This window comes from Anomaloglossus baeobatrachus, chromosome 10 (genome assembly GCF_048569485.1).
Source record: "Anomaloglossus baeobatrachus isolate aAnoBae1 chromosome 10, aAnoBae1.hap1, whole genome shotgun sequence".
Lineage (NCBI taxonomy): Eukaryota > Metazoa > Chordata > Amphibia > Anura > Aromobatidae > Anomaloglossus > Anomaloglossus baeobatrachus.
This window is the reverse complement of record NC_134362.1, coordinates 64,589,488-64,602,041: the sequence shown is the minus strand read 5'-3', so window position 1 is coordinate 64,602,041 and position 12,554 is coordinate 64,589,488. Positions and strand designations below refer to the sequence as shown.

The 12,554-nt window shown below is 42.4% G+C and overlaps 1 protein-coding gene across 1 annotated transcript in view; it reads right to left on the bottom strand.

Moving 5' to 3' along the window:
* Positions 1-12,554, bottom strand: part of LOC142254347 (uncharacterized) — a 172,968-nt gene that overhangs the window by 90,785 nt on the left and 69,629 nt on the right. Inside the window, exons 18-21 of the mRNA XM_075325393.1 lie at positions 7,036-7,136; positions 5,719-5,870; positions 2,293-2,431; positions 2,099-2,209 (exon numbers count right to left, since the gene is read on the bottom strand). Of these exons, the coding sequence (XP_075181508.1) occupies positions 2,099-2,209; positions 2,293-2,431; positions 5,719-5,870; positions 7,036-7,136 (503 nt within the window). The remainder of the gene's footprint in view (positions 1-2,098; positions 2,210-2,292; positions 2,432-5,718; positions 5,871-7,035; positions 7,137-12,554) is intronic.

Sequence of the window (12,554 nt, the reverse complement as noted above, 5' to 3'; positions counted from 1 at the left end):
ACTCTTCTATGGTTCCGAAATGTAAAGCTGTGGCCTTTTGACACTCATTTCGCGGCCAAAGTTTGCTAGGTGTCTCCTGGCTACATCACACCGCAATACAAGTCAATGACGTCTCATTGCGAGCCTTAGGATACTGCGACAAGCATGACGCAACAAGTCCAACAGTGCTGGTACAAAGTGGTTGTCCCGTCGTAATACATTCAGGGTTGCAATGTGAACCAATTAATTTGTACTGCGCTATAATGTAGCAGCAACATCTAGAGAACTTTGGCCACTCAATATATAACCCTAAACTAACCTAGATAAATCAATGAAAGGGAACCTGTACGGTTCCCTATGCCCTCCAACACAGCAGCATTGATACCTGTATGCCCAAATTCCCTCCCTAACCAGTCCAATATAACACTAATCTGAATGCTTAAAAAATCTTAAAACCTTTGCTCTCCCTATGCTACTTAGGCCTGTGACTAGGCAAAGGAGTGCTATTTCCTCAGACTAATCGGCCCTTTTCCCATGTTATTAATGGTTTCGACAAGCCAACGGCACTGCCTATTAATGGAAATTTCACACATGCGAGATTCAATTCAGCCGCGTCAGTGTGCCTTTGAAGTTGGCTGTATGCTTCCCAGCCTCATTAGGCCACTGCACATGACCAGAAGTTCAGAAAATATAAAGCAGTCTTCTGAACTACCGGTCATAGTGCGCCTAATGGAACCGGGAAGCGTCCCCGCGGCTTCTGACACACACTGATGAGGCCAAAATGAGCCACGTGCATGCGCAAGCTTTTCATTAGCTGCCGATGATGCCACTTCATGGAAATTATGTTATCATGTTAATCACAGGCCTAATTAGCATATGAAAAGTGAGATTTATAAGTTATTTTTTTAATTATTCATATTAGTGAATAGCATTATACAGGTCTGGTTAGACAGGGAATTTGGGCATATAGGTATCAATGCAGCTGGGATGGTGGACATAGGGGACCTTACAGGCTCTCTTTAAACTCCAGATTCATCAATTTGGCTCATAATGGATAGAAAAAATAATGTATCTTCAATCTTCAATTTAGTCTTGCTTGGCTTACTTTTGGCACCTAAATTTTCGCCAAAATTTGGCTCACAATTGCATTTAAAGATATCTCACATTCCCTTTACAAATTGCCAACAAACAGTGTTCTATATACATGATAAATAAGTTTACTACTAACTAATTTGTGCCAAAATAGACCAAAATTTGGATCATAATCTACCTGTCACGATTCCTCTGTGCAGAACATCTTGCACACTAGGAGATGCTCTGCTGTGTTTTTCTAGGCTACTGGCTGGCAGGTTGATTGACAGTGCAGGTTTCCATGCTTGCTCTGTGAGGTGCTGATTGCTCAGATATTCCATCTACTGGGTAATTGCTCTACTTCTTTAGTGAGCATGCTCTCCCAGAAATTTGCCAGTCGTACTTTCTGGTTCTGTAGTTGTGCTGTTGACCAGTGTTCCTGCCTATGCTCTGATTTTTGTTTGCTGACCCCCGGACTGTTGTTTGACTCCTCTCTGCCGGCTCCTTGTTCCTGTCGTGATCTCCTGGCTTTTGACTTCGGATTGTTACTTGACCACATCTCAGTTTTCACCATGAATCCATTATGTGCCTTCCTGGAATTCTGACCCACGGATTGTTACCTGACTACGCCTCTATGTACTCCCTGTGTCCATATGTGTCCTCCTGTTACCAGACCCCGGCTTTCCTGACTACTCTACCGTTTGTACTACCCATAAGTAGTGACTAGCATCACATTACCAAGGTATAGGCATAATGAAATAAGGTGTAGACCAGTGAGGAACATAAATGGGTGAATGGATATTGCCTGGGTCACAGTGCTGCTGCCTATTATTTTACGGCTAATCAAAAGATTTACAAAAGTATATACAATTACAACACAATATTACCCATCATAAATACACTATGAAAAATATAAAAAAATCTAATGCATGCTAGGGTGTGGATCATCCTATGGTGTAAAGCGATGGTGCATCATACTTTACTAAGTTTTAAAACAAAATGAATTAGGCCGTTATCAGTAACTGTGTTTCAAGATATGATTTCTTACTCCAATAAAGAACTTGAGGTTTTTGGAGCAGGTGGTGCCCGTCGTGCCACAAGGAACGTTCTCACTGATAACTCTGAAAGAGCTTTGACCTTCGTTCTCACCGCAGTTATCCTGTAGAGAAGAAGAGGCGTTCATCATATGATCCATCAACGCGTCATTCAGGGCAGATTTTAGGAGCAGTTACACTAATGTACCTGTGCTAATATGTATTCACAGCTCCCACTAAAGGTAAATTGCTTGTTGTCAAAAGTGATGTAATGACCATCCCCATACACGGAACAGGTTCCAAGGCAAGGCTTGTGAGTGCACTGCCACCTTCTGTTCTTACATATGCTGCAAACGAACAAAAGAAAAATCAGAAAATCATCAGATAGGCTTATATACAGTAATGAGAAATTTTTCTGAGCTCTGTGTAACCCCACCCACACCACTGATTGGCAGCTTTCTGTGAACATTTTGTCACCACTGTCATGGTGGCGTTGGATCTGATTAGATTACTGATTCTGACACTCTGGATGATAACTTCTCTAGTGTCTGGGATCAGCACAGGGACTCTGGTAGTTTATAGGCAAGCTACCAAGAGTTAATCTCTGTTGGTCTGCTTGTGAATCATCTTTGATCACATGTTGTGGGGGAGCCAATCACATCTGCTCCCCTCCTATATATGCTGGCTGGACACTTTCATTAGTGCCAACTATAGTTTACCTTAGCTGGTCTAGTGAGCTGCTGTGATTCAGACTATCTGGTATTTGTAATCAGGGCCAGATTATAGGCGGGGCAGGCGGGGCTTCAGCCCCGGGGCCCCCACCAAAAGAGCTTCCAAGGGGGCCCCCACCACCAGGGCCATACTTGCCACTAGGCACCCGTCAGCATTTTTTTTTCTTCACACCCTCTCCTCCTCCGTAAAGACAGTCTAATAAATCAGCTGTGTTTTCGGGGGGGAGGGGGCACCTACATTTATTTGTATCTGCGTCTCTAAGACGCAAAAACAAACTTCGGCGCAGGATGCTGATTGACCCCTGTACTTCCGGGGTCAGAGGTGTGCCAATCAGCTCCCTGCTCTGCTGCGGCGTCCAATGCTGAGGCCGTCACAGCAAGGCGCCGCGGCCGTCACAGCAGGTCGCCGCGGCCGTCACAGCAAGGCGCCGCGGCCGTCACAGCAAGGTGCCGCGGCCACGGAGGAGAAGACCGACGCCGCGGCCGGGGAGGAGAAGACCGACGCCGCGACCGCGGAGGAGAAGACTCACCGGAGCAGGAGGATGGCCGCGGCACCGTAGCAGCAGCAGGAGGACGGTGGCCTGGCTACACCGGAGCAGCAGGAGGATGGCATCAGAGAAGGTAAGGGCTCGCAGAGCTGAAGAAAGATGTGGGTGTTGCTAATGCGGAAGCAGAGCTGTGTGTGTGTGAAGCAGAGCTGTGTGTGTGTGAAGCAGAGCTGTGTGTGTATGAAGCAGAGCTGTGTGTGTGAAGCAGAGCTGTGTGTTTGTGAAGCAGAGCTGTGTGTGTGAAGCAGAGCTGTGTGTGTGTAGCAGAGCTGTGTGTGTGTGTGAAACAGAGCTGTGTGTGTGTGAAACAGGTGTGTGTGTGTGTGTGTGTGTGTGTGTGTGTGAGAAACAGAGCTGTGTGTGTGTGTGTGTGTGTGTGTGTGTGTGTGTGTGAAAGAGCTGTGTCTGTGAGAAACAGCTGTGTGTGTGTGAAGCAGAGCTGGGTGTAGCAAAGCTGTGTATGTGTAGCAGAGCTGTGTGTGTGTGTGTGTGTGTGTGTGTGTGTGTGTGTGTGTGTGAAACAGAGCTGTGTGTGTGTGTGTGTGTGTGTGTGAAACAGAGGTGTGTGTGTGTGTGTGTGTGTGTGTGTGAAACAGAGCTGTGTGTGTGTGTGTGTGTGTGTGTGAAACAGAGCTGTGTGTGTGTGTGTGTGTGTGTGTGTGAAACAGAGCTGTGTGTGTGTGTATGTGTGTGAGTGTGTGTGTGTGTGTGTGTGTGTGAAACAGAGCTGTGTGTATGTGTGTGAGAAACAGAGCTATGTGTGTGAGTGTGACAGAGCTGTGTGTGTGTGTGAGTGTGAAAGAGCTGTGTGTGTGAGTGTGAAAGAGCTGTGTGTGTGTGTGTGTGTGTGTGTGTGTGAAAGAGCTGTGTATGTAAGAGCTGTGTGTGTGTGAAAGAGCTGTGTGTGTGTGTGTGTATGTGTGTGTGAAAGAGCTGTGTGTGTGTGTGTGTGTGTGTGTGTAAGAGCTGTGTGTGTGTGTGTTTGTGTGTGAGAAACAGAGCTGTGTGTGTGTGTGTGTGTGAAACAGAGCTGTGTGTGTGTGTGTGTGGATGGGGCCCACTGAGACTCAACCGGGGACCACAAAAACCTGGAGCCGATCCTGGCTGCCTTAACATTGGGATGAATAAAAAATATGTGAGTAACTCTACTTTCTGTGTATAAGTGACAGCTGTGAGTGATCCTGGACTGTATCTGTATTGTACTGTGTGTATAAGTGACGGCTGTGAGTGATCCTGGACTGTATCTGTATTGTAGTACTGTAAATCTGAATGTGGCAGAACAGGATAAGATAAATGTTCATTGGATTTATATCTAAATGCTACAGTTCGTGCTCTACTGTTATGGCTAAAAATGTTAACATTATGGGGCCCCCACCAGATTTTCTGCCCAGGAGCCCCCACCAACCTTAATCAGGCCCTGGTAGTAATACATGTTGCTGTGTGCGGTTGTGGAGTTAACCCTTGTTGTCACCTTCCTGCTCTTGCTTTTCTGCTGAGTCTCTCATTGTTTGTTCCAGTGAGTTTGCAGTGTGTCAGAGTTATGGTTTTCCCCTGTGTCTCTTTATCAGTGTTTCCATCTCATTCCTGCCCACTTTCCCTGGTGGGTCGGTGGAATAAGATCAGTTCTGGTCAGGAACATAGCCAGGCACAGGACTCAGGCATCTCCACCATTAGGAGTAACCTAGGGAACCCTAGTGTGAGGAACAGCATAGGAGCCCCTGTCTCTCGCTTTCATACAGTCACATCATGACAAATTTTCCAGTAACAGAAAGCTGCTATTCAATGAGAGGGGCGAGTTTACACAAAGAAGTTGAATAGGAGATATGCAACACCTAGTCCTGTGGTGATAATTTCTTGCTGATAAAACACTGATTTTTTTTAAATAGAAACACCCAGTCTATTATGTAACATATTGCTGGAATCAGGGTCTCTTCCCCTGCATACATTGCAGAAACCCTTTAACTTACAATTTTGTGAACATTGTTGAAAGTTGGTAGATGTGTAAAAGTTTGCAAATCAAAATTTTAACTTTTTTTATATGAGGAACCTGGCATGAATTTTCTCCCTTGTACTGTAAAATGCTGCATCCATATTTATTTCCAAAGTAAAAGACAGTGATGGCAGTCAGGGAGTGAAACAGGCTACCACAGGAGGTAGTGAGGGCAGTCAGAGAGTGTAACAGGCGACCACGGGAGGTAGTGAGGTCTCCATCAATAGAAATCTTCAAGCGGAAACTGGATAAACATATAGCTGGGATGATTTAGGAAATCCTGCACTCGAAGGGGGTTGGATTAGACGGCCTTTGAGGACTCTTCCAAGTCTACCATTCTATGATTCTATGATTCTGTGACTTACCATGTGTTGCAACTAACAGAGATGATGTCTCCAGGTCTATACGTAGCCTCATTATGTATACATGGACATTGCTCCTCACTGATACAACCTTCGTTCCCATCAGAAACCAAGTCTGGAGGGCACACACATCCTGACGTACAATGAGAGCTGAACTGTGGAGAAACGAGACACAAATTACGTCATACAAAAGTGATTGTCAACTGATGTTACTTTGTATCAATACAAAAAAGGAGATACATCTATATATACTGGCTTGTTTAAAATGACATCTACCGCACAAGATCTCCACCCTCTGGAGTCAGATTCTTGGGGAGATCTATCACCATCCCATACATCTTAACTAGGGATGATCGAATACCTCAAATATTCTGCTTTGCGAATATTTTCCGAGTACCTCGCCATTATTCGACTATTCAATGCGCAATGTAAGTCTATGGGAAGCCCGAATAGTACCGAATAGTTGTTATTCGGGTTTCCCATAGACTTACATTGCACATCGAATATTCGCGAATAGTCGAATAGCAGCGAGGTATTTGGAAAATATTCACAAAGCCGAATAATCGAAGTATTCGATCATCCCTAATCTTAACCGCTTATTTACATATTGAGAAAAACATGGATTCCTGATGACAGATTCTATTTAAGGCAAAAAATATCATGTATGTATTGGCCAAAATATAGAGTAATTGGCTAAAATAGAGAAATTCGGAACATTAGTGAGGTCATTTCAGCCTCACAACATGGAGCACAACTTTACAAGAGGGGAAGGCTCCAACAATTTTTGACCCTTTTGCAGGTTTGTGAGCATGAAATTATGGATCAGTACAACACTCAGCGTATGAACTCTTTCTCAACATGTTCCAACTAGTGATTTGTGAACATGTAATAATAAATTATATTCAAAAACTATGTTTTACATAGTCACATGGGCATGACATCAGCAAAGATCTTTTTAGCCATTGGGATTTAGACGTTACCGTAGCAAATGTTGACACGCGGACCCGGAAGCAATAGCATTGCCGGGGACAGCATCACCGGTACCCATCAGTGTGTGTTTGTAGTGACAGGAGGTCATCCGAGTATTTAATGAACGCAGATGACCTCCTGTTGACACCGCCACGACACCAGCAAATCTGGGTGTTGCGGGGTTGTTCTCAGGAGGTTATCCGAGTTAAAGGTATAAAGACTCGGATAAAGGCTTGGGTTTGGTTCAGGTTCAGTTCGATAAATGCTCACGAGCGCACCTTTTGAGTCGAGCCGTGGGGAGTTTGCTCAGCTCTACTCTTGCGTATATCCAAATTGTCCATGTTTACTTACGCAGTCTATGTCCAGTGTATGGCAGCTCTTCTGACACTCCACTCCCTTTGTCCCTTTTGGCGCATTGGAGCAATTAAGATAAACCAGAGGGTGCGGGCAAACTGGGGAGAGATGTGGTTATTGGTAGTTGGAAATGGATAAGATAAAAGTGGTCGCTTAGGAATATGTATAGATAAGTTTAGAAGAAAAATAAATCAAAATCTCGATATCACATCATTGTGAAAAATAGCAATGCAATTTTACATAATAATATTTTTATTTCTACAGGACCGACATATTCGGCAGCATTTTATATTTCAGAAGGAACTTGGACAAACAAGATAAGACTTTACAGAGAAGCACATAGTTTATCATATATCAAGAGGCGTGAGGTTCCTACTTGCAAGCTTAAAATCTATGAAGAGATAGGGGGACGCAAAAGGTAAAAACAAAGTGTCATGTAAGGTCCAGCCATAAGTAGAATAAAAAGGAGCAATTTAATAACGCTGCATGAACTGGTCACCAGCCAGTATTTCTACAACTACAGGTGCAAAGAGCTACAAAGTGCGTGGAAGAGAGAACAGGGGATAGATAGTTAAATGAGTGAGGTGAGGTGATTAGGCCAGTCTAAAGAAATGTATTTTTAGGGCACGCTTGAAACTGTGGGTACTGGTTATTAATCTGATTGTTTTTGGTCGCGCATTCCAGAAAATTGGTGCAGCGTGATAGACATCCTGGAGATAAAATTGGGAGGTTCGGATTATAGAGGATGTCAGACTTAGGTTATTAGGAAAATGGAGGGCACAGGTATGGTGGTAGACAGAGATGAGAGAGGAGATGTAGGGTGGTGCGGAACTATGGAGAGCTTTGTGGGTCACAGTGACAAGTTTATATTGGATTCTGTAACGGATAGGCAACCAGTGCAAAGACTGGCACAAAGAAGAGGCATCGGTGTATTGGTTGGACAGAAATATGAGTTTTCTGCCACATTCATAGTACCTTAAAACAATCACATATGCATGTGATGTACTATGGCTACAAAGCTGAAAATCATTATTCATCAGCTATCAATGATAACTGCACCAACCATTCAATATATAGGAATTATTTTTGACTATTTTATTTAATTTATAGGACCTTGTCACTACATGTGTACATGTATACTCTTCAGGGGCCATCCTACACCCTAACAAGAAATGTAAAGACATATATGTCAATTTGATGTTGAACTGAACCTTAGACCTCTTTCACACGTCAGTATTTTGCATCAGTGTTTCCACAGTGTTTCATCAGTATTTGAATGCCAAAACCAGGAGTGTCTCCAAAACACAGAACAGGTGTCAGTCTTTCAATTATACGGTGGGGACGGAAAGTATTCAGACCCCTTTCAATTTTTCACTCTTTGTTTCATTGCAGCCATTTGGTAAATTCAAAAAAGTTCACATTTTTCTCATTAATGTACACTCTGCACCCCATCCCCCATCTTGACAGAAAAAAACTGAAATGCAGACATTTTTGCAAATTTATTAAACAAGAAAAACTGTAATATCACATGGTCATAAGTATTCATACCCTTTGCTCAGTATTGAATGCACCCTTTTGAGCTAGTACAGCCATGAGTCTTCTTGGGAATGATGCAACAAGTTTTTCACCCCTGTATTTGGGGATCCTCTGCCATTCTTCCTTGCAGATCTTCTCCAGTTCCGTCAGGTTGGATGGTGAACGTTGGTAGACAGCCATTTTCAGGTCTTTCCAGAGATGCTCAATTGGGTTCAGGTCAGGGCTCTGGCTGGGCCAGTCAAGAATGGTCACAGAGTTGTTCTGAAGCCACTCCTTTGTTATTTTTATTTGTGTACTTAGGGTCATTGTCTTGTTGGAAGGTGAACCTTCGGCCAAGTCTGAGGTCCAGAGCACTCTGGAAGAGGTTTTCTTCCAGGATATGTCTGTACTTGGCTGCATTCATCTTTCCTTCAATTGCAACCAGTCGTCCCTTCCCTGCAGCTGAAAAACACCCCTATAGCATGATGCTGCCACCACCATGTTTTACTGTTGGGATTGTATTGGGCAGGTGATGAGCAGTGCCTGGTTTTCTCCACACATACCACTTAAAATTATCACCAAAAAGTGCTATCTTCATCTCATCAGACCAGAGAATCTAATTTCTCATAGACTTGGAGTCCTTCATATGTGTTTTTGCAAACTCTATGCGGGCTTTCATATGTCTTGCACTAAGGTGAGGCTTCCGTCAGGACACTCTGCTATAAAGGCCCGACTGCTGGAGGGCTGCAGTGATAGTTAACATTGTGGAACTTTCTCCCATCTCCCTACTGCATCTCTGGAGCTCAGCCACAGTGATCTTGGGGTTCTTCTTTATCTCTCTCACCAAGGCTCTTCCCCCATGATTGCTCAGTTCGGCTGGACGGCTAGGTCTAGGAAGAGTTCTGGTGGTCCCAAGCGTCTTCCGTTTAAGGATTATGTAGGCCAATCTGCTCTTAGGAACCTTCAGTACTGCAGAAATTATTTTGTAACCTTGGCCAGATTTGGGCCTTGCCACAATTCTAAAAAACCTATACACAAAATAGTGCGCAAGAGACCACAATTTATATTAAAATAGAATTTATTGAAAATGTCATTAAAGTATAAAAAATATATTGCAATAATTGCAAATGACCACAAGGTGGCACTATAACCACGTGATACAGAGAATAATTGCAAAAAAAAAAAAATGTATTCTTATCCACAGAATACAAATAAATATAGATATTAATATAGGTATAAATACAGTAATACTATTGCATGCTATGCCATTTAAGATATCAAAAATATAGTCATATATACTGTGTACAAATAGAATATTAATAAAAAAATATTTTCACATAATAATATACTAATAAAATAATATACTAGTCAGAAAATTGATAAATGCTGGTACTCACTATCTCAGGATAATGATATGTATCAAATTAATAATTAACAGACCACATAATTTAGTAGAAAATGACCAGAAACATTGGAAACTGCATACCATATAATAGCAGCAACAGATTATATTAAATAAAACTATTTTGTTAAAAAGAGCCTATGCTAGTACTACAACCAGTAGAAAACATATATCAAAAGGTTAAAGTACATAGCGAAATCAACTGGCAGCAAGATATGTATATAGTACTGTGAAAATATAAAGATATGGCAATATTATCCCCAAATTACTGGAGGGACTAATAGTATGTCAATGCTATATATTAATGCAAATTGCATAAGAAAATGTAAAAAAAGGGGGTCACTCTGGGGTGCCAAGATGGTATAATGTGCATACAACAAGTAAAAATGTAGTGTACTATCTGTATCCACGTGGAGCCACTGTCAAATCCCTACGCGCATTTCGGCGCAGTGCCTTCTTACTGGGAAGTCATAATTGCCACAATTCTGTCTCTGAGCTCCTTGGGCAGTTTCTTTGACCTCATGATTCTCATTTGGTCTGACATGCACTGTGACCTGTGACGTCTTGTATAGACAGGTGTGTGCCTTTCCAAATCAAGTCCTATCAGTTTAATTAAACACAGCTGGACTCCAAAGAAGGAGTAGAACCATCTCAAGGAGGATCACAGGAAATGGACAGCATGGGACTTACATATGAGTGTCTGAGCTAAGGGTGTGAATACTTATGGCCAAGTGATATTTCAGTTTTTTTTGTTTAATAAATTTGCAAAACTTTCTACGTTTCTGTTTTTTCCTGACAAGATGGGGGATGGGGTGCAGAATGTACATTAATGAGAAAAAAAAACTTGTTTGAATTTACCAAATGGCTGCAATGAAACAAAGAGGGAAAAATTTAAAGGGGTCTGAATACTTTCCATACCCACTGTAGTTTTTAAGTTCCACTCCGGCATACAAATACCGATGAAACACTGATTCAAAATACTGACATGTTAAAAAGGTCTTATGTAGTATTTTATTAACTCTAATATTATAATGTAATTAATGTATGGGATCTTGTACAGTGTTAGTGTGCAGCTCATGTCTTGTGATTCTGTGCACAGCATTATCATGTGTATTATGGACCTTGTGTGTTGGCACACAGTCCATATAATTCATTGGAAAATTGGAAAAAAAAATTCTATATGCTGTCATATGTTTTTAGGGAAAAAAGGCCACAATGCGTATTGGCTAATAGCAAACTGCACGCCATTGTATGAATGTATATTGTACAACACGGATGTATCCCCCTATTCGTCTGAAAGAATGAAAAAGGTATATGTCCTAAACAAAACATATCACACACCTAGCAGTGCTTATGTAGTCAGAAATGCTCAACTCTAACATGGAACCGTTAAGAAAAAGCTCTGGTTCTGTCTCAAAATTCAGGTATATTGGTATAAATATTACAGTTTTTAATGATGACCCATCACAGGTCAAAAGTGGTTAGTTTTAGCACTTCTTTTATTCTTTTTGTCCCCTTAAGTATTTTTCTTTTTGTATCTTCCTTAAAGGGAACCAATCACCAAGATTTTCCTATATAGCTTATAGCCAGTGCTATACTTGCGCTATCATGCTGATTCTATACATACCTTTAGTTATCAGATTGGATGTATAGGAACCTTCTAACAGACTCGCACCCCTACAATCTATTCTAAACTATGCTGCCCGGCTAATCCACCTGTCCCCCCGCTACTCCCTGACCTCTCCTTTCTGCCAATCCCTTCACTGGCTTCCCATTGCTCAACGACTCCAGTCCAAAACACTAACCATGACCTACAAAGCCATCCACAACCTGCCTCCTCCCTACATCTGTGACCTAGTCTCCCGGTACTTACCTGCACGTAACCTTCGATCCACACAAGATCTCCTTCTCTACTCCCCTCTCATCTCCTCTTCCCACCATCGCATCCATGATTTCTCCCGTGCCTCCCCCATACTCTGGAATGCTCTGCCACAACACATCAGACTCTTGCCTACCTTGACAAGTTTCAAAAGGACCCTGAAGACCCACCTCTTCAGACAATCCGACAACCTGCCGTAACCCTCAGTCCGATATAACGCCGAACAACCAGCTCTACCCTAACCTATTGTATCCTCACCTATTCCTTGTAGACTGTGAGCCCTCACGGGCAGGGACATCTATCCTCCTGTACCAGTCTGTGTCTTGTATTGTTTATGATTATTGTACTTGTCCCTATTTTGTATACCCCTTTCCCATGTAAAGCGCCATGGAAAATATGCGCTATAATAAATAATAATAATATAATAATAATAATAGGCTTTGAAACACAAGCAAGTAAAGTTTGTAAAATTAAGTTTTTTGATTGACAGCAGCTAATAGCTGGGGTGGAATTTGATAGTGATTCTCGACCCCTGCCTGGGTTTCTCCCCCTATCTTTTATGCTAATTCCATTATAGAAGTTTTTTACGAATGGTTGTGGCTATAAATCATGGTGGCTAAAAGGACCTGTGCTGATGTCTTACCCATGTGACCAGAAGGGGCGGGGCCTCAGCCAACATAACTGATACCAGGAAGCAACATTATTTTTCTGTTGGCTGAG